The 24556-nt window shown below is 40.8% G+C and overlaps 3 protein-coding genes across 4 annotated transcripts in view; 2 read left to right on the top strand and 1 right to left on the bottom strand.

Moving 5' to 3' along the window:
* kcnj6 (potassium inwardly rectifying channel subfamily J member 6) overlaps nt 1-644 on the top strand; it is a 31006-nt gene extending 30362 nt beyond the window's left edge. Inside the window, exon 3 of the mRNA XM_012823589.3 lies at nt 304-644. Coding sequence (XP_012679043.2) covers nt 304-644 — 341 coding nt within the window. The remainder of the gene's footprint in view (nt 1-303) is intronic.
* A 10739-nt stretch (nt 645-11383) lies between these two features.
* vps26c (VPS26 endosomal protein sorting factor C) lies at nt 11384-15958 on the top strand. Its single transcript, XM_031572669.2, has 8 exons — nt 11384-11527; nt 12942-13085; nt 13351-13500; nt 13985-14065; nt 14156-14230; nt 14608-14758; nt 15081-15233; nt 15635-15958. Exons 1-8 carry the CDS (start codon nt 11471-11473, stop codon nt 15715-15717), a joined length of 894 nt encoding a protein of 297 aa, XP_031428529.1. The 5' UTR covers nt 11384-11470; the 3' UTR covers nt 15718-15958.
* Nucleotides 15959-23309: 7351 nt separating this feature from the next.
* Nucleotides 23310-24556, bottom strand: part of ttc3 (tetratricopeptide repeat domain 3) — a 32928-nt gene continuing 31681 nt past the window's right edge. For both annotated transcript variants that reach the window (XM_031572667.2, XM_031572668.2), the window contains exon 46: nt 23310-23868. In XM_031572667.2, the coding sequence (XP_031428527.1) occupies nt 23755-23868 (114 nt within the window). In that variant the 3' untranslated portion in view covers nt 23310-23754. The remainder of the gene's footprint in view (nt 23869-24556) is intronic.

Here is a 24556-nt window from a genome sequence, read left to right as displayed (position 1 = left end):
GATATGCCTCTGCAGTGTAAAACACATAGAGCAGTTCTGATATGCCTCTGCAGTCTAAAACACATAGAGCAGTTCTGATATGCCTCTGCAGTCGTGTTAGAGGCCCGCTCCACAGGCTGATAGAAAGTCCTCTTTGCAAGCTCATGTATTTTTGCAGGATTTCAAGGGACGGATTTTGAACATCACATGGAGTCTGCGTGTCTACATTGTATATTGAAATGTATACCAGATGTTACTTCACTGCAATGTTTCTGAATATTCCATTTAAAAAATAAAACAACTTCTATTTCTTGTTTTCATTAGGGATGACTTGCCAGGCCAGAAGCTCGTATGTTTCAAGTGAGATCAAGTGGGGCTTCCGCTTCACTCCAGTGCTGACGCTAGAGGACGGCTTCTATGAGGTAGACTATAACAGCTTCCATATGATCTACGAGACCGACACGCCCAGCTGCAGCGCTAGGGAACTTGCAGAGATGACCGCTCGATCCCGTCTCCCACTGACATGGTCTGTGGCCAGCAGACTCAGCCAGCAGGGGGCGGTGCTGCACACAGATGAGCGGGAGAAGAAAGACGGGCACACGGGCACGGATCAGACCGAGAGGAACGGGGACATTGCCAATATTGAGAACGAGTCCAAAGTGTAGAGGCCATACAGAGACTGGAAAACTGGCATCTTTCCCTCTAAGTCACCTCAAGTAGTGCCGCAAGGAGACGGAAACGAGGCTCGAGTTTCCACGGAAACACCCCTACAACAACTTCAACATCTTGCCCTCAACATGTATTGCCCCAAAGATGACTAAAAATGATGCTGGATGTGGACGTTCGGTTAAACGCCTGGTCTCAAATATCATTTCTAAAGAAAAGTTATTTTCAGATTTTTAATTGAAAGATTAAAACCTTATATAAATATATATTCTAGGGCATTTGAATTTGTATTTTTGTACATATGTTTCAATATTAGTTTTGTTGTGAATATTTGCCAGAAGTCAGTTTGATACAAACCCATTTAGATCAGGTCTGTACTGTACATATTTGATGTCTTATGTCATTATGTTTCTTTTCGTAGGGTTTTCCAGAATATATAAGCATGTATAAAAAATCACTTATTATGTACATAATTATCATACCAATTCAACACATATTACATTCTCCACTGGATGCAAAACCTGTTTATTAGACAAACTTGATACTTTCTCAGTTTGTGTCACTGATCTTAGCCTTGCATGTGCGGCTAATCATTGCACAGAGATGTCTTGTGACCAGTGGCTTAAAACCCTACACGGATGTTTGCATTTTACAATCACAGTTTGCCCCTTTCTTACCTGTAGCCTTTGGGAGTTTATACCATTGGGGTCATTTCTGCAGTGCCCTTTAAGTTAGAATGAAATCTCTCTCTCTCTCTCTTACTCTCTCTCTCTCTCTCTTACTCTCTCTCTCTCTCTCTCTCTCTCTACTTTAGATTCCTGTGCAATTGCTTTAAATACTGTAGCCCGTTTCGAGACTCTTAGCTTTTCAAGGTTTTGGTGAATAGGAGTTTCCATCTTCTTATTGAGTGTTTAGAAAGACTGCCATCATCTGTAGTCTTCAGATGTTTGGTGTACTTTCACTAGTAGCCTTATAATGATTTATTTTCAACGTAATAAACAAATAAAGAACATGGTTTCTCTGATCAAATTGTTCAAACTCCTCTACCATCGGGAAGATCATTCTTGTGTACTTGCTTTGCTCTGCGAGAAAAGTGACCAAATATGTTGACACAAACAGATAGTTCTTCTATCGAGCTGCCCTCAGCGGAGTCCTTAAATGCACTGACTGCATCATAATGAGACAATTGAATTGTAAACGTTGTTAATGGTTTGGGGACTACAATAAGGACTAGCTCCTAAATCAAAACGTAACATATGAACAAGACAATCTGCCATACACGGTTGTTTTTGGTAGTGCAGTGAACTATTCATGTGTTTGTGGTGAATTTGCCATAGACACAGCTGGCACTGGTACTGCAGTGAACTATTCAGGTGGCTGTGGTCAGTCTTGAATTGGACTCGATTGGAAGAGAGGAGTATGATGGCCAAACCAGGCATGGACCAAATCTGAAAGGGCAAAAGTAATCTGCTGTATTTGTGATAGTGCTCTTAGAAGATCTGCTCCAGAGAGAACGTGTCAGAGAATACTTCATCATTCAATAAGCCATTTGAATGTAAACTGTGGTTACTAATATATACATGCACACAACTTATCCGAAGTTTGGAATCATTTGTCAAAACAAACCTTTTTTGTTATTTAAAACAGTAATTGATGTTACAAAGTAGATTTACTAGATGGTCTATTTTGACACTACATTGATTACTAATAATATTGGTTTGTACTAATTTCAGATCAAAGTATTGTATTCAACATTGTGAGAGCTGACCAGCACTTCTCATGTAGTGCATTTGGATTCATTTTCTTACAATGTCACTGATATTCTTCTGTCCCAAACATGTTCCTGGGATGATGGATAGACAGTTTGTTGTGTTTTTACAGCTCCTTGGCAATTTCATTTTATTGGAAAACGTGTAAGTGTACGATTGATCATTTTTCTTAGATCCCAACCTATTGGGCTGGTAGTGTGAATATTGCTATTTTAATGAATTGAGTGTTAGAGGTGTTTTTCTTTGTCAACAGACCAGTCTTATCTCTTCACTGAACTGAACTGAAGATTCATCTGGCAATACTTCTGTCCGTCCTATTCCAGATGAATGGCTTTATCATGTCACATAAATTCCAGTTTATATACATACATAATGTGAAATTAAATAAATTGATAAAATGTCAATGTAAATGAAAGGACGGTATTATGAAATGTCTGTATTAAAGATTCTTCTTCTTCTTAGTATTATTATTATCTTTTGGAACACAGGACACTCATCTGAAAAAGACATCTTTAAAAATTGCTTTATTGTGCAAGCTTTGCCGATTGATTTTTTAAGGAGACATGACATGACATTTTGCTCTTTCACTTCAAACCTAATACCAACATGACATGAAAGCCCATGAACATGTTTGTTATTTAAGCATAATTGAGGGCACTGCACACTGTCAGAGTGAAACATGTGTCCCTTCTAACTGCAGTAAACTGATTGAACAGGAAGTGAGGCATAGATCACATCTCTTTTAAAACTAGATTATGAAGAAATACAACATAAGAATGGAAAGAAAACCTTCTCTATCATCAGCCATGCATGTCAATTTCCTTGAGTTCAGAAATAAAAAAAGGCCCCAAATAAGAGTCAAGCAATAGTGTTACCATACTGATCATTGCACCCTTAGACGCAGTGTTTCTGTTTCCAGTCTGATTTAATGTTTAGGTACCGGTTACTCCAATCCTAGACGCTTTTTCTTCAGAATACCTTAAAGATCTGTTCAGTATTTGTTTGTTGTAAAACTATATTTATAAAAACGCCACAAGTAACACATTTGTCTGCTCAGATATCCCTTCTCTTGTGATCATAAAGTCAATGGTTGGTTATCCAATTTCTTGCTTTGATTAAAATGTCATTTTGCTGTTACCACCGAATATTACGTTTAGATTCAGACCTACTATATAAACACATGCATGCATATCTGTTTTGAGGTTTTCATATTCCATTTCCTGCTTCTAATCCATAGTTAAGTCAGGACAAATCCTCCAAAGCACATATCACAAGGACTCCACATTCACATTCTTTCTTTTTTAACAGACTGGGCCAGGTTCCCTAAAAAGTGTGAGATAAATATTTTAATTTGAGATTGTAAGATTGACCCATATATATATATATATATATACCAAAATGAATTTCTTCACAAATTAGCACTAGCAATAAAATAAACCCATGAATGATGTCTGTGTAATGCTGTGACTGCATCATCTGCATATGTCTTGGCAGGTGTGTGTGTGTGTGTGTGTGTGTGTGTGTGTGTGTGTGTGTGTGTGTGTGTGTGTGTGTGTGTGTGTGTGTGTGTGTGTGTGTGTGTGTGTGTGTGTGTGTGTGTGTGTGTAGCCTTGTGAGCCCTGTATGCATTTGACATAATCCAGTACATGCAGGCCAGCTACGTGACCAAGGAACTTCAGACGCAGTCACTAGTATCTAAAAAAAAAAAATAAATACAAAATAAAACGTTCTGAGCGTAAGGGTGGTCTTGCTGTCAGCATGCCAGCTGTCACCTGCCAGTGATCGAAGAACACCACTGCCTTACTCTGAGGTCTGGGGAACACCACTGCCTTACTCTGAGGTCTGGGGAACACCACTGCCTTACTCTGAGGTCTGGGGAACACCACTGCCTTACTCTGAGGTCTGGGGACACCACTGCCTTACTCTGAGGTCTGGGGAACACCACTGCCTTACTCTGAGGTCTGGGGAACACCACTGCCTTACTCTGGGGTCTGGGGACACCTGCTTGAAAACATTTGTTTCAAGACTTTTAGCGTACACATTTAAAAACGCATCCCTCAGAAAAGAATAACATTTTATATAATGGTTATTCACAGCGTGTGTGTGTATATATATATATATACACACACATTATATACATTATATAATATTGTATATTGTATATAACACATTTTATACAATATATAATATACATTATATACATGCTGTGAATAACCAGTGATTTGTCTCGATCTGTGCATACCTGCCAACTGTCACACGGATGAATAGAGCACAAGTGCCAGTTTACAGCGACTCAAATCCCCACTCCATGAGGACTCAGGCCACAAACAGTACTCACAGAAGAGAGGTTTTATAGCACACACCAGGACTCAGGTCACAAACAGTACACACAGAAGAGAGGTTTTATAGCACACACCAGGACTCAGGTCACAAACAGTACTCACAGAAGAGAGGTTTCACAGAGAAGACCAGTACTCAGGTCACAAACAGTACACACAGAACAGAGGTTTTACAGAGCAGACCAGGACTCAGGTCACAAACAGTACTCACAGAACAGAGGTTTCACAGAGCAGACCAGTAGCAAACACACTTCAAATCAAGCTGGAACAGGTAAAACAAGCCTCAGGTGTGGACACTGGTGCAATGGCTACTGGGGCAGAGTCTCTGGGACTTAAGTGTCTCTGCTGCCATCTGCTGACGGACATGGAGTATGATAACAATGTACCTTTGGACAGAAGTATACACATTCCCAAGACTAGAATGTGCTTTGCACGTTAATGTAGTCTTACATTCTCTCTGGCAAAATGTCACCCCTCTAAAATGTCTAATGTCTAAAATTCTACCAAATAGTCAGTTCCAGACACACAATAACGCTGATTGAAAATTTTTCAAATGTTTTCCATGGTTCTGTCCTCTGATGACTCTATATCTGTATCTGTCTCACTATAACCAACATGCTCTTTGTCCTGACAGTTCATTATCAACCACCTGTGGTTGAACTGCAATATATGACACAAGAATCTGCAATATTAAAACAAATATTTGAAATGTTTCAGAGTGTTTTGCTTCACGTCTTGTACAAGTAAACTGAACACTCAATGTTATGCTTTCTTTCTAATAATATAATAGCTGTGTATATCTACTACCAGATAACTATTAACTTTTTTTATCTAATTAGAAGTTAAGATAAGCTCTGAGATGAGCAACCGCCAGTTTCCTGTCCTTCTCAAAATATCAGCATAGTTCAAATGGCCAATGAAAGTGTATTTGATGAAATTTAGATTGCTGTAATTTTTAAGGTTTTGTAAGGTTTTTGCATTTTCTTTAAGCATATAATGAGAAACTTCTGCCCTAGGCAATGTCTTAGCATCCTTGATGACTATAACCAACATTACCTGTCCTTGTTACCACACAAGCAGGATGATCAAAAGTAGAAAAATAAACATTATTGCTCTATGTGACTGAGATGGGAAATTGATAACAATAATCCAAATGTATTTATTCCACTTTTTGTTTGAATGTTTATAAGCTAGCGACATGCGTAGATCAATGGAGATGATGGGGTGAAGGGCTAATAGGCACAAGAATAGGCAAGCTGCACGAACCTCAAGGGGAATTGTGGTAAGAAAAGGGTCACAATGTGTCTTGAGCAAAGGACCAGAAAGATTCAGACTTGTAACTTGTATTACAAGGCAAGGATCACTCTCATCAAATGAAAATAAGTCATTGCAAACAGAAAATGAGGTACAAGAGTGACAAGGGTCATTTAAAAGCTCTAACACAGTTCAATCTCACAGCACAGTGATCAACCAATAACCAGAGGATCCCAGAGGCAGGTCCTGGAGATTTCCAATATTCGGAGGTTTCTCAAAAGGTCCTTCAAAGTTCAGGAAATGATCCACAGCCAGGCATCCCATAGTCCTCCATGAAGGAGCACTACGGGAAGCACGGCACCTTCTTAAATATTTAACATGGTTTACAGGTGAGACTGAGTGTGTGGGCCAAAGGTTGAACGTTCCAGAGGGAAGATTTAGGTTAGTGACATCTGTGCACTTCACCATAACCCTCGTTTGTGTTAAGTTACCGTTTTTGAATCTTCCGTCTATAATACAAATCTTTTCACGTCAGATTTGCTCAAATAGGCTAGTTGGATCTCGACTTCTGTCACTTCATGCGCATGCTCGACGACGTCTTTACAGCAGATTCAACCGCTCCGCTCGAGCGTTTCCGTGTTTTTCTTGACACGACTCTGTGTAAAATGTTTCCTGGATTCAGGCAATCCCGGCTCCATGTAAATGTGGCCTAAGTAGGACCGGGGGACAAACAGTTCCACCCAGGGTCATATACAAGGAACCCACCCCCTACGCACACTGGGGGCCAATCACAAACCGGAATACAGGAGCAAGGAAGCAGGATGATATAACACTCACTCACTCTACTCTAGTCTAAACCACCAAACTGATCAACACCACACATAACAGGGACCCTAAGGTGGTCCAGTACTCCCTACAGGCCCCTCCCGTCATGAGGACAGAGCCTGTCTACAAGCTCTGACATGTAAAGGTAAAGACAAAAAGGGGGCAAGGGGCCCTTCCTGGCCAAAGGAAAGAGAGAAAGAATCAGAATCAAATCAGTCTCCCATGGTCACTGGGCACTGCAAACATCACTGTAAGGAGCTGAAGTTCCAGTTGTGTCCCTTGGGACTTTCCTCTGGCTTCAAGTTCGAAGGATGAATCCCCGACGCAGTGACGTCACTTCCTCCAGCCCCGGCATCACGGAAGTAGTGCCCGACAACCCTGTCTTTTGTAGGAAATGCCACAACAGTTCTGCTCACACACAAATGTTTCTGCTGTCACAGTCCCTTTCAACTCGTTCCGTTACCAGCGCTGACAGCTGGTCACTGGGCCGCCCACTGCCTCTCAGGGATGCGTCTTGACTTGATTCCTTGGGGTGTTATTGAAATGTCTGCACTGTAAACGTACTTTAGTCAAAACACCACAAGGATCAAGCAAAACAGCACCCTTTTCACCCTGTCTAAAACAGCCCTGTTCAGAGCGACCTGTTTGAGTGTCTGTTCCTTTAAATGCTTATGAGCCACTGCTTACCCCACCCCCTCTTACGCAGCGTGCTCACCCAAGTAAGGTTTTGTGGTACCATGGCAACTGTCGGGCATGTTCCTTGGGAGAAATATGGCTGCTGGAGACTTTGATACAGCGGGGCACCCATACCGTTTTGAACCAGAGTCAGACCATGAATAAGAACAGGCTCCAAAACAAGTTCAAGAATTTAGGTTTCAACAGGACATTTCTGAATGGTCAGTTAACTGTATGTCACTTTGACAATTCTTTTTGAATATTTGTACACTGTCTAAGGTCATGCGGTCTTGCTGCCTCTGTCAAGGACAACCCAATGCTAGAGACTCGAGTATGTAAATACAGTGTGTTTATGTAAGTTACTGGTTTCTAGTGTTTAAGTGAAAGCAAATACAAATATGACTAAAATAAATAAAAAAATAAAGGAAGAATAAATGACTGTTCCCTCTGTCTTACATGTATCAACTGTTAACATGTTAAATACCAAACACTGAAAGCACACTAAACTTTATACAGACTATTAGTCAGAAAGATTGTCATATCGAATGCCAGAGCTTTTTAAACATAGTTTTTCAATGTACCGGCTGGTCGGAAGAGCTGATTGTCTATAGGTAATAAATACAGACGATGTGTGTCACCATTTATTGTCCTCTAAATATGATGTAAACTTTGCTGAGCCGTTACAGTTATTTGGTCTACAGAAGCTTTGTAAGCTGGTGTTGGGGCTTTCTGGGCCAGAGAATCAGAGTGATACTGCCCTCCTGCATGGTGCTACGGATATGCAGAGAGTTCCCTGACGCTCAAGGAAGGTACGTGGGGTTTAGACCTGCCCTTGATTGAACTTTGACACATAGCTGGCTATCACTTCCAGCTTGTTTGGTTTGTCAAACTGGGCAGAGAGATTCTTGGGGATGTTCGATCAAAAGGTTCTTCTCTGAACCAAGCGTAGGAATTCAACACAAATGATCATCCTTGATCACGACCAATCTCCCCAAAACAAAAAGCCCCTGGTCCAAAAATACAGAATCTGTCCTTTAAATACCAAATTGATCCCCTACCCACGACCAACCCAGCTACCAACACGCAAAATTACTTAATGTTCTTCAACAGTAGCCTCTTTTTCCACCTGCCTTCTCTCACAACTGCCATCTGCATTGTTGCCTCAATGGGATTCAGCGCCATTACCAGTCAGGGGGTTTCTCTGAACTGCAGCATAGGTATAACAAACACATTTTGGAAGGTCATTATTGGTCAAGCATCAACAAACATGTCATCTGAGAGGTCATCTGAGATGTCCACACAAATATACTTACCAACTTCTCTCAGTCGGTGGGTGGCTAAAGAAGTCTTTCCATTGAGCCCCCTTCAGTTGAGCATCCTAGCCAGCATGTTGGAGAATCATTTCTTCAATATACACCAAGTGCAGACACGTACATCAGCCCACAGGTAGTGGCCCGATAGTTGCTTAACAGATGCAGGACTATATCATATCCGTCTACCTAATGAAATGTTATTTTTGCAGAGAAACAGCAATGACTCTGATCTATGTCAGTTCCATTCGTATCGGGCCAGACACTCTATTACATCTTTCTGCTGCATAGCGGATTCGCGCCAAACAACGGCAGTGACACAACAAACCATAATCGGGCCAAGTTAAATGCAATGCACTAAAGACCGACTACAGCATGTCAGGCTCGGCCCATTCAAGAGACACAGTGCTTCAGCCGACCTGGACCTCAGCCAACAGTGTCGGGTCGGGCCGACCTGCTATCAGAGTAGGCTAGCTTAAGGGTACACTGTAGCACACACAGCAAACAGAGGAACAATACTCGACACTGACCACATCATTAGTGATTGCATTGCTACATCTATACACGCGTTAGCTCTGAGGCCAGGTCTCACACACTAACGTACACCATAACACCACAAAAAGCGCCTACAGATCAAAGTAGAACACAATTCCCCCAACCACTACACTAGAAATAAGTTCTGAGTTTATCATCAGGATTTCTGAGAAAAAAAGTCAAAAATAACTTCTGAAAAAGATACTTCCATTTCCCTTGTCTGCAGTTCTGCCACGGACAGTCAGTACTGATCCCTCTTTTAAGCACAAGCCCAGTGTTACACTAGCCCACGTTGGTAAAATGAAAAGTTGTTAGCGCGCACACTAACAGGTTTTTGCCAACTTTGCCTTCAAATATGAAATCAATCCATTTAGCTCTTGTGTCTTCTGAGGCTGGGGTTCTATGTAAGGATGCTTGCTGCTCTGTGCAGCCGAACACAGAGTGGTAAGATTGCAGAGTTCGCTTCATGATGCTAGCTAGCGTGTCAGAGTGTATCCAATGCTTGCAAGACCAAAATTGTGCACGTTGCAAAGTTAGTCGTTCTGATCCCATGGGTGGATCAGGTAGGAGGAGGGTGGTCCAGGGCCATGGCTATGGGGCAGTCTAATTCTGATGAGCACCCCTTGTGACGTCACAGTGGGGGAAAGTTGAGCTTGCTGAATCACATATTTTCTGACATAGAGAGCCCGTAACAAACTGACTGGGTTGTCTTATTTCAGCATTTTTGGGTTGGTAGGCACGCCAGATACCCAAATCTAAGTGCCGAAGCACTAAAAATGTTTTAATAATATGTCCCCTTTACAATCCGACACCAGCAGTGAGATACACACAAATAGTCCTTCTCTTTACCGCATATTCAGTCGCCATTGAGGGTGGCCAACAGCAGCCTAGCACTCTGGTCGCTCACTCTGTGAGATGGCTATACGCCTAGTCGGCTCCTGCATTCCCATCAGGTAAACTTTCTTATCCCTCACATACACACTGCAATTACATATTCAACCAACCAACAGCTTACCCAGTCAATGTCTCACACCTGTCGTTGCCTTTCCTATACATACAGGTAATGGACTAGAACCCCCGACAGTCCCCCAGGAAGACACTCTACAATAAATGAATGTCCCCACTGACATAACAGTCCCATATTTTCCATAATTCATTCCACGGATACAATGTTGAAAAATCAATTGATACAATTAGCTATACAATTGATAGAATAAAAGGAACCACACATCCCTCCCATCAGTATGCTGGGCGCCACTCTGAACCATGAACTTGTTGGGGCAGTCTGTGGCTATCAGAATCATCAGCTAAGCCCTCCTCCCAAAAGTGCTGTGTCACTGCACTCATTAGAACGCCCTTTAACTCCCTAACTATTTTACATTCTGGGTTGTGGCGAAAACGGGGCATCGGTTTCCCTATGTCTGAACGATAACTACAGCCGTATGTTACCACGGTATTCTTTTTTAAATCATGACAAAGAAAGCCATAGCTGGCTTGCATCTTCAAGTTATGCAGAGCAAGCATGGAGGTTGGCAACTAAATGACGCATGTGAGTCAAGTAAAGGCTGAATTGACCAAACCTAAGCCCAATAGCCCAGACACCAGAAAAAATGAAAACAAGATAGGCCTAGGCTACATAATGTCAGAACCTTTGGTGAAGATGAAATCTTAATATTTGAAATTCAAGATAAACCACCTTCTAGAGAAAAACGGTAAAAACAATAATACAAAATAATTATAATTTGGTTACATAGGAGCTCTGACATTATCTTGGTTTCTTTTTTCCCATCACAAACGCGATTTTGACCGGGGCTGTAGACTTTTTCTAGTCAAAAATGTTGTACAAATATTCAAAAATAGCCATTATTGGTTAGCAAGCTCGCTAGCTTTTTATCAATGCTAAATATTCTGTTGTTGGTGTTGTTTGCAAGGCTGTTGACAATTTGTTAAGATTCTAGTTATTGACAAAACAGCTTTATTATTATTAGTCAGGGTCAGGCACTCCGTGGACCGTCTGTTTTCCTCCTACTGCTTCATGTCATGTGACATGAAGAAAATCACATGATCACCCTTTCGGAGCAGAAGCTCTTCCCTGAAGTCGATTCAAGATATCCAAACAATGAGTGTCAACCTTGACGTTAGACTTAAACGTGCGAACAAAGTTTATCATGAGGGGGTAAGACAGTTTTTTCCTTACTTATAGTAGCATATTTTTAAAAACGTTTTCCTTGTTGTTGCTTAGATATAGATCGATATCCACTAAAGGTAACATTGAAGCATGCTGGGTAACTTCCAAGGAAGCACATCTGTTAAGATTGGGGTTCTCAGTGTTAATCAAGTTGCGTTATGGGGTGTTTGACCTCTAAAGTTTGTTTAAAGATCACTGATAGTTATTCCATTCTTCCTGATTTTAAACAGACAGCAACAGCTAACTTACTTAGCTATTGAATATTAGCATAGACATGCAGCGTTTTGGTACTGGACTCTCTCATAAGATGCAAACGTGGCCGTTTTTAGGAAGCAAAAAAAGGTCTGCAGGTCCCTCGGCAAAATATATAAAAACAAAAGCTGATAACACAAGAATCAACCCACAACATACAGTGGCTAGCTAGCTAGCTAAAAATGAAACGTTATGGAAATGCTGCATTGTAAAGACCAAATAACTAAACCACAATTCTTCAGTCAGAGATCACAGTAGGCTATGGATCACAAAACAAGGCGATGCACAACTACAGAGGGCTAGTCACGGGGGAGTGTCTAAAACAGAGAGGTGCATTTAGACAATGTTTGCTAACTTGACATATGTCGGGTGCACAATATTACTCAGTCAAATGAAGAGTTTCACTCCTTGATGGAGATGTTGAGCTCCGAGGGTGAGCTTCTATTAACGTCCTTCTACCAGACAGCAGATGGCACTGACTTAAAGGCAAACTGGGTTGTAAATAAAAGTACATTAAAACATTTCTGCCAGTATAACACAAAGATGTTCTGCCCCTAAAGGAAGACAGACTTGGCAACAACAACACAAGTGTAACAAGCTAGAAAAGCTCGAAACTGAACTTGAACCTCGTCAATTCATCAATAGGTTCTCAAATATTGCCGTCATGTTTTCCTGTTACTGTTGTCGTGTAAACAGTTGTGAAATACACAATATAATTTGTGTTTTAAATTGTATTGTGATTTTGAAGAGCTTTTCACCTTTCTAATTTGTGCTGAAAGCATGGGTACTTGAACCCTATCATTAGTCATCACAACAACTGCTGTAATGATTTGACAGTGTCATGTTACCATTATTGATCATTGTCAAAGCAGCTTATGTCATATTGTAAGAAAGCAACACAATACTGTTGTCACTGACTATCTGACTATATTAATACGACTATCATAACTACTTACGACAACATGACATCTGCTCATTATGATGTGGTTATGTTACAACACAGGGTTTCAGTGTTACCAAAGCATGTAAGCTTTATTTATTTTGCTTTAACCCCAAACTGTTCTCCAAACCAAACCCTGACTCAAACACTTGTGGGAGGGAGAAACTAAACCACTGACCTGCCACCTCCCATATTTTGGATGTTTTGTAGGAGATACTGGCAGGAGTTGTGGTATTAATCAGCAAGGAGGCAGTGCAGCATCAGGGCATCTCTCTAACTATGGAGGGGGTTGTGAACCTGCAGCTCAGTTCTAAGAGTGTGGGTGTCTTTGAGGCGTTCTACAATTCTGTAAAGGCAAGTATGAAACCCGTATCCTATGTATGGCTCATATTATTACATTATAATATATAATAATACATAATTATTATATTACATTATACTTTTTAATTAACTGTATTATGTATGTTGTATCTTCTTGTTTTTCTCTCTTTTTTATAGTTGTATGTCTGTTATTTTATATGGAACTTGGCGTCTGAAATAAAGATTTATATATATATATATATATATATATTACATGGAGTCTAAATCACAAGTGCTTACTCCATGTTTCTTTTTATAGCCTATTCAGCTAATCACCAGCAATATTGAAGTTGTCAAACCAGGAAAGGTTCCGAGTGGCAAAACCGAGATCCCCTTTGAGTTTCCACTGCAGGCAAAGGGAAATAAGGTGCTCTATGAAACCTACCATGGCGTGTTTGTCAACATCCAGGTAAAAATTCATCACAACCTAGAATATGTTCTTCCTTGCCAAGAATACTTTGTCATTCATAATTAAGCACTTTGAGCTGCATTCTTTTGCATGAAAGGTGCTATATAAATAAAGTTTTATTATTATTATTATTATTATTATTATAATGCACTGACATCAGGAAGCATTACAATCAACATCTCCATCCACTGTATTTCTACACATACACAACATTATTGGCCCAAAACACACACACACACACACACACACACACACACACACACACACACACACACACACACACACACAAAGCCTTTTTGAACATGTCAAACTCTTAGGTAGTATAGCCTATATGAGTACCAACCTAACCTTAGCCAAGGAATGAAAACAAGCTCATTATTTCAAGTGGGATGACGTTATGGTACGTTGTTTGGTGTTGTTTTTCATAGTATACCATGTATTCTAATTGTCTATATAGTACTTTTAATTGTTTATTCTTTTCCAGTATACGCTGCGCTGTGACATGAAGCGCTCCCTGTTGGCTAAAGACTTGAGCAAGACCTGTGAATTTATGATCCATTGTCAGGTTTGTACTTCATTTTTCACTAAGGTGGAACTATTATACAGGACTCTTTTTGATCATACAATAATCATGTTTAATCTTATATCTTCCAAGCCACAGAAAGCAAAAGTACTACCAAGTCCACTAGATTTTACCATCGCCCCAGACACTCTGCAAAATGTTCGAGAGGTAATGGCTTTTCAATACGTCTTTCAAAACAGGTCATGTTTTCAAATGATGTTGAGTTTAATAACTTAAGGTTGGTCTCAATGATTTTCCATTTGAGCCAGCTGCTTTGATAGTCAACAAATACACCCCTTTACCTTGGTTTGACGCAGTAAAACCGTTCCCTTCTAGCATATGAACACCAGCTAGGAAACATGGTTGGCGTATGATATATGATATGATATGATATGATATGTGTATTGTAATTGATTAGTAACAACACCCCTTCAAATACAGGCAAAGACAAAAGTCAGAGTTGTGTATCAGTGCTATGCTATAGCTACCACAATCCAACAAATCTGCACACTGAAACATTTTTCTCCATTTTTCTTCTCTGGCAGAGAAGCTCACTCCCTAAGTTCTTAATCCGAGGCCACCTGAACACCACCAACTGTGTGATAACCCAGCCTCTAGCAGGGGAGCTGGTGGTGGAGAGCTCCGCCGTGGCCATCAAGAGCATCGAGCTACAGCTAGTCAGGGTGGAGACATGTGGTCAGTCATTACTACCTGTTTTTTTTTTTAATTATTTTTCCAACTCGTTTGGAAATATTTTGACCTGTATTTACCATTGCAGACCATTGGAATGTACACATTAAAAAATCCTTCATTGGAAGCAGCAGATTGAAGCAGATTAACCAACATATTAATATTTCTCAGTATTACAACTAGCGAAAGCCATGTAGAGTTTATAGAAACAAATGCAGTCACGTTGGAGACATTTTCATATCCAAAATATAATAATTGAAATCATTTTAATTTAGAAAATCTTACACTCGCCTCTAAATTCAAAATGTCCTCCCTGTGTTGACGGTAGGCTGCGCTGAGGGCTATGCAAGAGACGCCACGGAGATCCAGAACATTCAGATCGCAGAGGGAGACGTGTGCCACGGGCTCCCCATCCCCATCTACATGGTGTTCCCCAGGCTCTTTACATGCCCCACTCTTGAAACCACCAATTTTAAAGTCGGTAAGTGAGCCCTGTTCATGTGGAGTGGGGATGGTCCACGTTTATATATTACATTACATTAGTAACCAACATGATCACAGTTCTTATGCACTGTCACCACAGGTAGAATGATTTCACTTGATTTGATATATACGTATACTCTGTTAAGCTGTTAACATCATCATGAACTCCAGAGTTTTCAACATGTCATTTCTGTATAGAACTTCAGAAAGTCCAAAGCGTAACTGAAAATGGCTGACATTATCACTGGCATTGTGAAAAGGTTCTAGGGTTGGTTTTGAATATTGCTATCCACAAAACCATAAATGCATCTATTAGGTTAAAGGTTAAATGGTATTAAATGTTTCATATGTTTTTATAATAATACCTTTTTCAAATAATTAACCTTTTCTTTCCCACAGAATTTGAAGTGAATGTGGTGATCGTCCTCCATGATGATCATCTGATTACAGAGAACTTTCCTCTAAAACTGTGCCGAGTGTGACTGGACCAACAAGCCACCTGCTATATCAAAAGGACTGTCATTGAACTAATATGTGACCAAGTGTCAAGACATGCATTACTATATAGCCCTCTTATAATAATATTCAGGGTTTATGCATTATTCCATTCATGTGCCTGACGTAGTCATGCGAAGAAAACAAAGTTCTGTTAATAGAATTGATAGAGAAGAAACCTTTAGGAATAATTTGTCCTGTAAGGTTTTCAAACATGTTTTGTAAAAATCCTTGTGAACTCTGCTGTTGTGTGTTGCGCCTGAAGATGCTCTACTAGCGCTATGGTTTCACAAAGTGATTGACATGACAGGAGCACAAAAGATGAAACTGGAAAATATCATTCTGCTTTCCTGTTGGGGCTGGTGCCCTCCATCTGAGGATTTGAGAAAATGTCTGAGGTCCCACAAGGCACACATTGCGGGCCTTTCTGTGTGGAGTTTGCATGTTCTCCCCGTGTTCACAAGGGGTTTCCTCCACTAAGGACCCCAACAGAAAAAACATGCAAAATAACAGAACACATGTCCATCCCTGACCAAAGATGGACAGTTCACTTCACTTGGTCCCCGGGCGCTACAAGCCGCCCACTGCTCCTGGGTGGTCCTTGAGGAAGGACAGTCCAGGATGGGAAAAAGCAGAAAATAAATTCACTGCGACCTCAGGCTATACCTGCGTGTGTGTGTGTGTGTGTCCTGTGTCGCCTCCATATATGCACGTGTGTTCCAGTGTGTCGTGTGTGCCATTAAAAACCTGACAAAGGTCTTAATTAATTGAGGAACATGCACTGTATCTCTGAGGTCGCACAAGGCACACGTTGAGGAACATGCACTGAGATGTCTGAGGTCCCACAAGGCACACATTGAGGAACATGCACTGTATGTCTGAGGTCCCACAAGGCACACATTGAGGAACATGCACCATTTTGGAGCGAAAGTCTTCCAGTTTGACCTGTCTGTGCTTGTCTGCGTGAGGAGCTGTGTAGGGTTATCCGGCAGAGGCCATCATTGAATGGAGATGAACAGACCATGCAGTACTGTCAATGGGTTAGGCTAGTGAGGCTGTTCCTACTCAACATTTACATTTCTTTTCAATTTGACCCAAGGCGGTGGATTTTATTGGGAAACAATTACCATAGAAGTTGCAATTGTCAAAAATATTCATGTGCACATCTAACCATTTTCTTCAATTCAACTTAACATGGCAAAAGAAAACATGCATCATGCTATCAAGGTGTTTTGGTAGTCTAGTAATGCAGTCACCCCACTTTCTCTGACAAGGTACTGATTGAAAGCCTCTGTTGGGCAATACATGCATGATTCATGTAGGTCATTTGAAGCTGCATTCATCGATTGTAATCCAGTACACTTTTAGTCAAATTCAGCAAATCCTGCATATTACCATCAAGCCCTTTGTCCAATGTGGTACCCTCACAAGTTGGGGCGTTGGTGCATAGAAAACCCCCTGACTCGTTAGTGGTTTGCAGCTTCGGTGCTGCAAGCAACAATTTAAAGATCGGTCAATACAGCAGGGCAGGTTGTGTACCGTATCAGTGAGTAGCTTTACTAAGCCATACATTTATGCCATATACTTGCAGAGACAAACCATGTTGAAATCTGATCTGAATATGGGTGTATAAAGATAAGCATGCTCAAGGCATTTCAATGTAACCCAATCCAAAATCTTGTGAGCGGTGAAGTCAGTATCAGTGTAGATTCAAACAAACAGACAACAGCAAAGGTGAGTGGTGGTTTTGTGTGGAAAGCTTGATCTTTGATCTGGCTTTCCATACGCTCAAGAGTCAATTCAATGGGAGTACTCATCGCATCCAGCGCTGTGAGGCTGATGTGTAGGGAACACGTTAAACCACCCAACCTTTCACTTCAAGGGAGGGTCTGAGTCACGCACGCATTCATCTCCCCTTTCTCTTCAAAAACTAGGGGAAACAGTGACATATTGCATGGACAATCATACACACATAAATACAACACAACAGCACACACATGCAGGTGAAACTGTGACGACACAAAAGGTAGCATTTGAGTTCACAATTTTAAGTGTCACTCAGAAAAAAGTTTAGTCTACTTAAAAACCTCACCGGGCTTAACTCAGCGGCACATACCTATTGCAACTTTCGAAGTCTTACCATTTTCTTCCTGTGTAATTATGTGCCTTAATGCCTCCTCCAAAAATCCTTTGACGTGATCTTCAGATTCTTTACTTTCAACGTCCTCTGGTATAGAAGAGAATTCCACAAAGACTATTCCACTTCATAAACCACAGTCATCAAAACAATGTCTGAGCTGACAGGATTTCCTTTAGGTTAAAGGTCACCATTGCCTCATAAATGTGTTTTCTGGAAGAGCAAAAAAAAGTTAACATCTGTGAAATCTACACAAATGAGTGTGATCTTGAGCATTTGTCAAGTCAGTGATGGACAGACTATGCTAGTTGTGTTTAACTTGAAGGCCCACCATATCCTGTTTTTCAACAAACCAGAAACCAAAAAAGGTATATCAAGGACAGCAGTTAGCAGTTTTGCTAATGTGGCTGAACACACACACACACACACACACAAATAACCACACACACACAAATACACCATACAAATGCTTGCATGGGAGGAGAATATCCACAGGGGGGGGGGGGGGGGGGGGGTTGACCAGTGAAGAATTGAGCCTGAGAATGTGTTAAAACATCACTATTCACACATCAGCGGTGTCGCTTGTGGTGATCTCTGTGTGCGGTGAGAACTGAGGGGAAATGTGGCGGTCTGACCATGCTTCTCTCTCTTGTTCTGTCTATGTACATTTGATCTATCTTTTGCGTTTTCCAGTTCAACTTTTTTCCTGTTGATCCAAATCCAAAAGTAAGAGAAATGTGAATGAGATATGCTGTGTGTCTGTGGAGGGCATGGATGTGTTGTAGTTTTATTGAAAATGTTTTTATTTTCTGCTAGTCGCTGCATCGTTATTGTCCAGCAGTTCAGCTGAAAGCAAAAGTGTATTGCTACTGCTCATCTTGACCACTTGTTCCACGTGATTGTAAATGACCAATCAGATGAGGAGAGTAAAGTTAGTGTATAAGGGGAGAGGGGCTGTGGCATCAGTGTGTGAATGTGGGACTGTGAAGCTGCAAACACCCTTGGTGTGTGTGAGAGAGAGAAAGAGGGAGACTGCAAAGGCACCTGTCAGCAAGAATGTGGATGATTGTGTTTTTCCTGTGCTGGGTGGTCAGAATCGAAGCAGGTGAGTCAGTACTACGCCCAGCTGAGTTATGACTTTCCAAACCCGTCTCTACATTTCCATCGCTACTCATACACTTTCAGAGTGAACATACTTTACAATGTGAAGTGCACACTTTCAGAGAGAGCACACATTCTGTGTTGCCTTCTTTACAAGGATCAATGAAACTGGGATTGAATCCATTGTACTGCCTACACAAAATTAAACTCATGACACACAAATAATGAATGGAATTGATATGGTTGTGTAATGCGCTGCTACATAACCATTCTGCTTTGCACACCTGACATCTATTATAATTTAATTTAGTCAAACAAGCAATAAGTAATCATATGATTATGTACACGTACAGCCTGCCTTAATCAGATGTTTAACCGTCATTCACCAGGAAATGTCTCTCTGCTAATATCAGACCTGAGTGAGGAGGACCAGGGAATCTATATCTGTGTTGTTGACACCTACTATAACACATATTTTAACCTCCTGGTCATAGGTAAGCAAGGCCATGTTCTATGGTCTGATTGTGGATAGCTTTAGTCATTAACATAATCCCACTGGACCCTTCATTAAAGTAACGTTCTTATTGTTCCATACCTTCCTCCAATGTCACCAGCAAACAGATTGACAACTAAATCATCAGACTCCTGGAAAACAAACACCCGCAACTGAGGAAAAAGGTTTGTCCTATTATCAACAGTGCAATTTGAATTGATATGTCTAGACCTCTTCATTGAACCTTAATTGGTGGAGTCTGAATGAGTTGACAATGAAATGTTGAAACTGAATGTTCATAGCCTGTCCCAGGCTGGACCCTTTGGTGTTTGATGATGATATGGGGCCCTTTATGTTTGGGCAGTGTGCAGTTTGTGTGTTTTAAAACGTCCCTCTGCAGCTGACTGCTTTTTATTCCAGCCAGTGCAGTGTGTTGCTCTCGAGCACTGGCCCATCTGCCCATTATTATCAGACATTACATATGGAATACCTCTCATTCGCAATCTCCTCATTTTTTTGTATTTCTTCCAGCTTTAGCAGTGCCTCCACTGTGAGGTGCTGGGGCTAACTCCTAGCCTCTGGTAGTCTCTGGTGTAGTGCACCTATTGGTCCGATCAAACACTGAAATGACAAAAGAACGGCTCCGTTATTATTACTATTGACAAACAAAACCCTCCAATGAGGCATGCACTACAGGGTCTTTTAAAAGCCTGTAGTTAACGGCTGACGCAGCGCCTAAGCAGGTGGCCGTCGCCATTTTGAGCATTTGTAGCCTACTTGTGTGCTGTGGGACCTGTTACAAAAAAAACTCTGCATACCGCAGTGTTTGTGTGGCATGAGCTGTTAGGGGGAACCCCACAGCTCTACCTAAATAGCCACACTACACCACCCTGGGAATATTAAACTAGAGCCCAATTAGGCACACCATCCTTTGAAACACATGTTCAAACACACCACACAGGAGTCATGAATCCCATAATCATATGTTTATTAGAGAACTTGAATAAGCATGCTTGCAAGGAAGAGGCGGACCTAGAGAGACTTTAGACGGTTAGCCAAAAGTAGACAATGTTCATACCCTAAGTTTACCTTTAAAATCAGGGCCCAAACCGACAGCACTGTTATACCACCACTGGAAAACACTCAAGGGTGGGGAATGACTAAAAAATCATGAAAACAAAAGCTATATAGACGGGGCATTGAAGTAACGAAATCACATTTTGTACTTGTTCAATTTTAGATGCTAAAAGCACAGGTGGAACAACCTCACCCCTCTGCATCACAAGTTTAATTTCTGTACTTTTGCTAGTGCTGCTTTTGGGAGGACTTGCATTCACCTTCTGGAGATATAAAGGTACAAACACGTAAAAATATATTCTCTCTCTCTTTTTCTCTCGTTCACTATAAGGTGACTGATAGTATTGTTACTGCTGCTATCATTTCATTCTGTGTGTGTTGTTTCCTCATGTGTGTCCGTGGTATTGTGCTTTCCTCAGGACAGAGGGAGAGGCAGATGGGGAATGACAACAGACAAAGAAGGGGCACAGACCAAGAACGTGATGTAAGCAAACATAAAGATCAAATACTTCCTGTGTTGCATTACACAATCAAAAAAGGCTGTGTAAGGAAGGCCGAAGTTTACCACATCCCTAACCCCAAACACACACACAAATAGACAGAGGGATACAGAGAAGAAGAGAGAGAGAGACAGAGAGAAAGAGTACAAAAGTGATGCAGTGTCTTGTGTGTAGATGTCGGCCACATCAACATATGAAGTTCTTCAGCATCGCTACAGTGCAGGGCAGATGTACTCAACCATTGGGATGAACACTGGAGTGAAGGTGGGTGCTGAATATGTGCGTGCTGTTTGTGTGTGTTTCTTTCACATGCTTTTGAATGGAAAATATACTGGAATATGAGAGCCAAACCGTTGTAAGCCTTAATCTAGTTTTGAACTTGAAGCACTCTTTAGTCTGTCTGTCTGCTCATGCTCCTTGACTGCCTGTCTGTCTGCGCATGCTCCTTGACTGCCTGTCTGCGCATGCTCCTTGACTGCCTGTCTGTCTGCGCATGCTCCTTGACTGCCTGTCTGTCTGCGCATGCTCCTTGACTGCCTGTCTGTCTGCGCATGCTCCTTGACTGCCTGTCTGTCTGCGCATGCTCCTTGACTGCCTTCGCCATGTGTTCATGTGCTCACCTCATTATCTGCCTCTTCATTCGTATCCTCGAGCTTCTCTTAAAAATCAGTGAGTGAATGTGCCAGTGTCCGGGGAGAGAATAGGACCGGCTGGAAGAGAAGCACCAGTTGATTTGACTACAACATGCTTCATGCTGAAGGGCAGGAGGGTGCTGCAAGCTTTTCTGTCTCTGCTTCCTAACGCCCCCTTCTGGCCGTAGCAGTCAGCACAATTTTGCCAGTTTAACCTACCAACCAGATAAGCAGTATTGGTCAATCCAGACAATCTATGGACATTGCTGTTTAATCTTCGATAACACTTGTGCTTCTACATTTGGCTATACTGAGATATGGGTATATAAGGTAATACGAATATAATTATATAATAAATAGTTCAAGTTCAAGTTCAAGTTTATTATCATTTACTCATAAACAGCATTTATCAGTAATGAAATTATTTGTGCTCAGTGTCCGTTCAACTTAGAGAATAAATAAATTAAATACTGGAGAATGGAGAAAAAGGGTAGGAAAAAGAGAAACAAATTGTAGTGCAAAAAGATATTTCAAGGACAGTTCAGCATCCTGATGGCATGTGGGTAAAAACTATCCCTGTATCTGCTGGTACGGGACCTTATACTCTTGTATCGCCTTCCAGAAGGCAGGAGGGAGAAAAGACTGTGGCAGGGATGACTAGGGTCAGAAATGATCCGCTTGGCCTTCCTCCTGCAGCGCTGGCTGTAAAGGTCCTGGATGGATGGCAATGCAGTCCTTGTAATACGCTGTGCAGATTTGACCACTCTTTGTAGTGTCTATAAATATATATAACTGTGAATCTATAGCACTGAATCGTATATTTGTGAACACTATTTGCCTTCCTATGTCTCATTCTTGGATGGTTTGGGCTGATCAAACACAGAAAATGTCCCTGGTCTGAAGTCAGCATCCGTGTTAGTATATTAGGTTTCAGTGAACTGTCCCCTTTTCAGATCATCCTCACATAATTAGTTGGTTAGTTCTGGCTATCTTCATGATACCCAACGCACTTTCCATACATCATAGGGGGAGTCCTCTCACCACAACCATATGTAGCCTACCACCCCGATGACCCCTGCAGCCATTCTGTACCAGTATTCTCACCACACAGACTCCCTGGTGAGCAGACAAGGAACACGCCAATTCATTGAACCATATATTGGTGATTGAAAAAGAGGCCAATTGAGGCAGACATTCAGACATTCGTGAAAAGAACAACATATTCACGGTCAAACTGATTTTTCTTGTCTTCTACAAAACCACTATTTTGCATTAAGAAATACATAAACAGATGAGCACAAAGCAGTGCTGAATTCTCTTAAAGTGAATACCATTTGCATTAGTGTTAATACCTTGACCTTCCTGTTCTTAAGCTGATTTGGGCTAACTTCCTATGCCTAACTGCTTCCTCCTCTTTCAGTAGCTGTTCAATGATTTGGCGTGAGATTTGGTCTGACAGAGTCCACCACTTCTGTTGTAGGGTGGTAAACCAGGCATGTTACATATGTGAACATTTTCAGTAATTCATTGCAACATACAATTTATATCTATAAACTACAAATAGGCATAATTGTAGTCAAAATAAAAAAACAACAAATATGTCAAAGTCACTGTTAAAATTTAAGCTTCTCTGAGCTCCTTTTCATTTTTGAACTGAACTTTATTTTCAGAAAACTACAGAATATTTATATAATCAGCATGTAACAATACAGGCTACCAATACCGCTGTAACTAATAACAATAACGAAAACGAGTTACGATCAGCTGGGAATGATTCATTTTACAGTCAAATCAGAAATGTGCCAGTAAAAAAAAAAAAGTAGAATTAAAAACTTAATCTTGATACAATTAAAACATGATTGTAAGCAAATTAGTATGCAAAATGAACCACTGATTTGGAATGTGCATTGCATATAAGAAACACAAAGTAAAGAGAGCTTTAAAAAAAAAAAAAAAAAAAAAAAAAAACATCCATCCCGTACCAAAAAAACTAAAACATAAAAATGTCAATGTAAAGCATATTTCAATGTCTGGCAACTATTTATTTTACGGGGAAGGGGAGTGGTCTGGGTAAAGATGCTATGCTACACATTCGATTTGTCTAAACGGACTGGCAGCACTGGAAAATCCTCTGGCTGAAGAACGTGCTTTCTGCAAGTAGGACATGTACTTTGTGTGTTCAGCCATGATTTGATGCACTAGAAGAGGGAAACACAGAGGTCATTTTTTACCAGTAACTTGTACCAATGTATACATTTAAAGTGTCGCCAGTAACTTGTACCAATGTATACATTTAAAGTGTGTCGCCAGTAACTCGTACCAATGTATACATTTAAAGTGTGTCGCCAGTATCTTGTACCAATGTATACATTTAAAGTGTGTCGCCAGTAACTTGTATACATTTAAAGTGTGTCGCCAGTAACTCGTACCAATGTATACATTTAAAGTGTGTCGCCAGTAACTCGTACCAATGTATACATTTAAAGTGTGTCGCCAGTAACTTGTACCAATGTATACATTTAAAGTGTGTCGCCAGTAACTCGTACCAATGTATACATTTAAAGTGTGTCGCCAGTATCTTGTACCAATGTACACATTTAAAGTGTGTCGCCAGTATCTTGTACCAATGTATACATTTAAAGTGTGTCGCCAGTATCTTGTACCAATGTATACATTTAAAGTGTGTCGCCAGTAACTTGTATACATTTAAAGTGTGTCGCCAGTAACTTGTACCAATGTATACATTTAAAGTGTGTCGCCAGTAACTTGTACCAATGTATACATTTAAAGTGTGTCGCCAGTAACTTGTACCAATGTATACATTTAAAGTGTGTCGCCAGTAACTCGTACCAATGTACACATTTAAAGTGTGTCGCCAGTAACTTG

The sequence above is a fragment of the Clupea harengus genome, chromosome 8, assembly GCF_900700415.2.
Source record: "Clupea harengus chromosome 8, Ch_v2.0.2, whole genome shotgun sequence".
Lineage (NCBI taxonomy): Eukaryota > Metazoa > Chordata > Actinopteri > Clupeiformes > Clupeidae > Clupea > Clupea harengus.
This window is presented reverse-complemented; position numbering and strand designations above follow the sequence as displayed.

Bases quoted from the DNA above. Each gene is read 5' to 3' on its own strand.
- vps26c (XM_031572669.2), top strand. From the start codon at position 11,471: ATGAGTGTCAACCTTGACGTTAGACTTAAACGTGCGAACAAAGTTTAT. The intron at 14,066-14,155 runs GTTTGTACTTCA...ATATCTTCCAAG, and splicing joins AATTTATGATCCATTGTCAG to CCACAGAAAGCAAAAGTACT. The intron at 14,759-15,080 runs GTCAGTCATTAC...TGTTGACGGTAG, and splicing joins AGTCAGGGTGGAGACATGTG to GCTGCGCTGAGGGCTATGCA.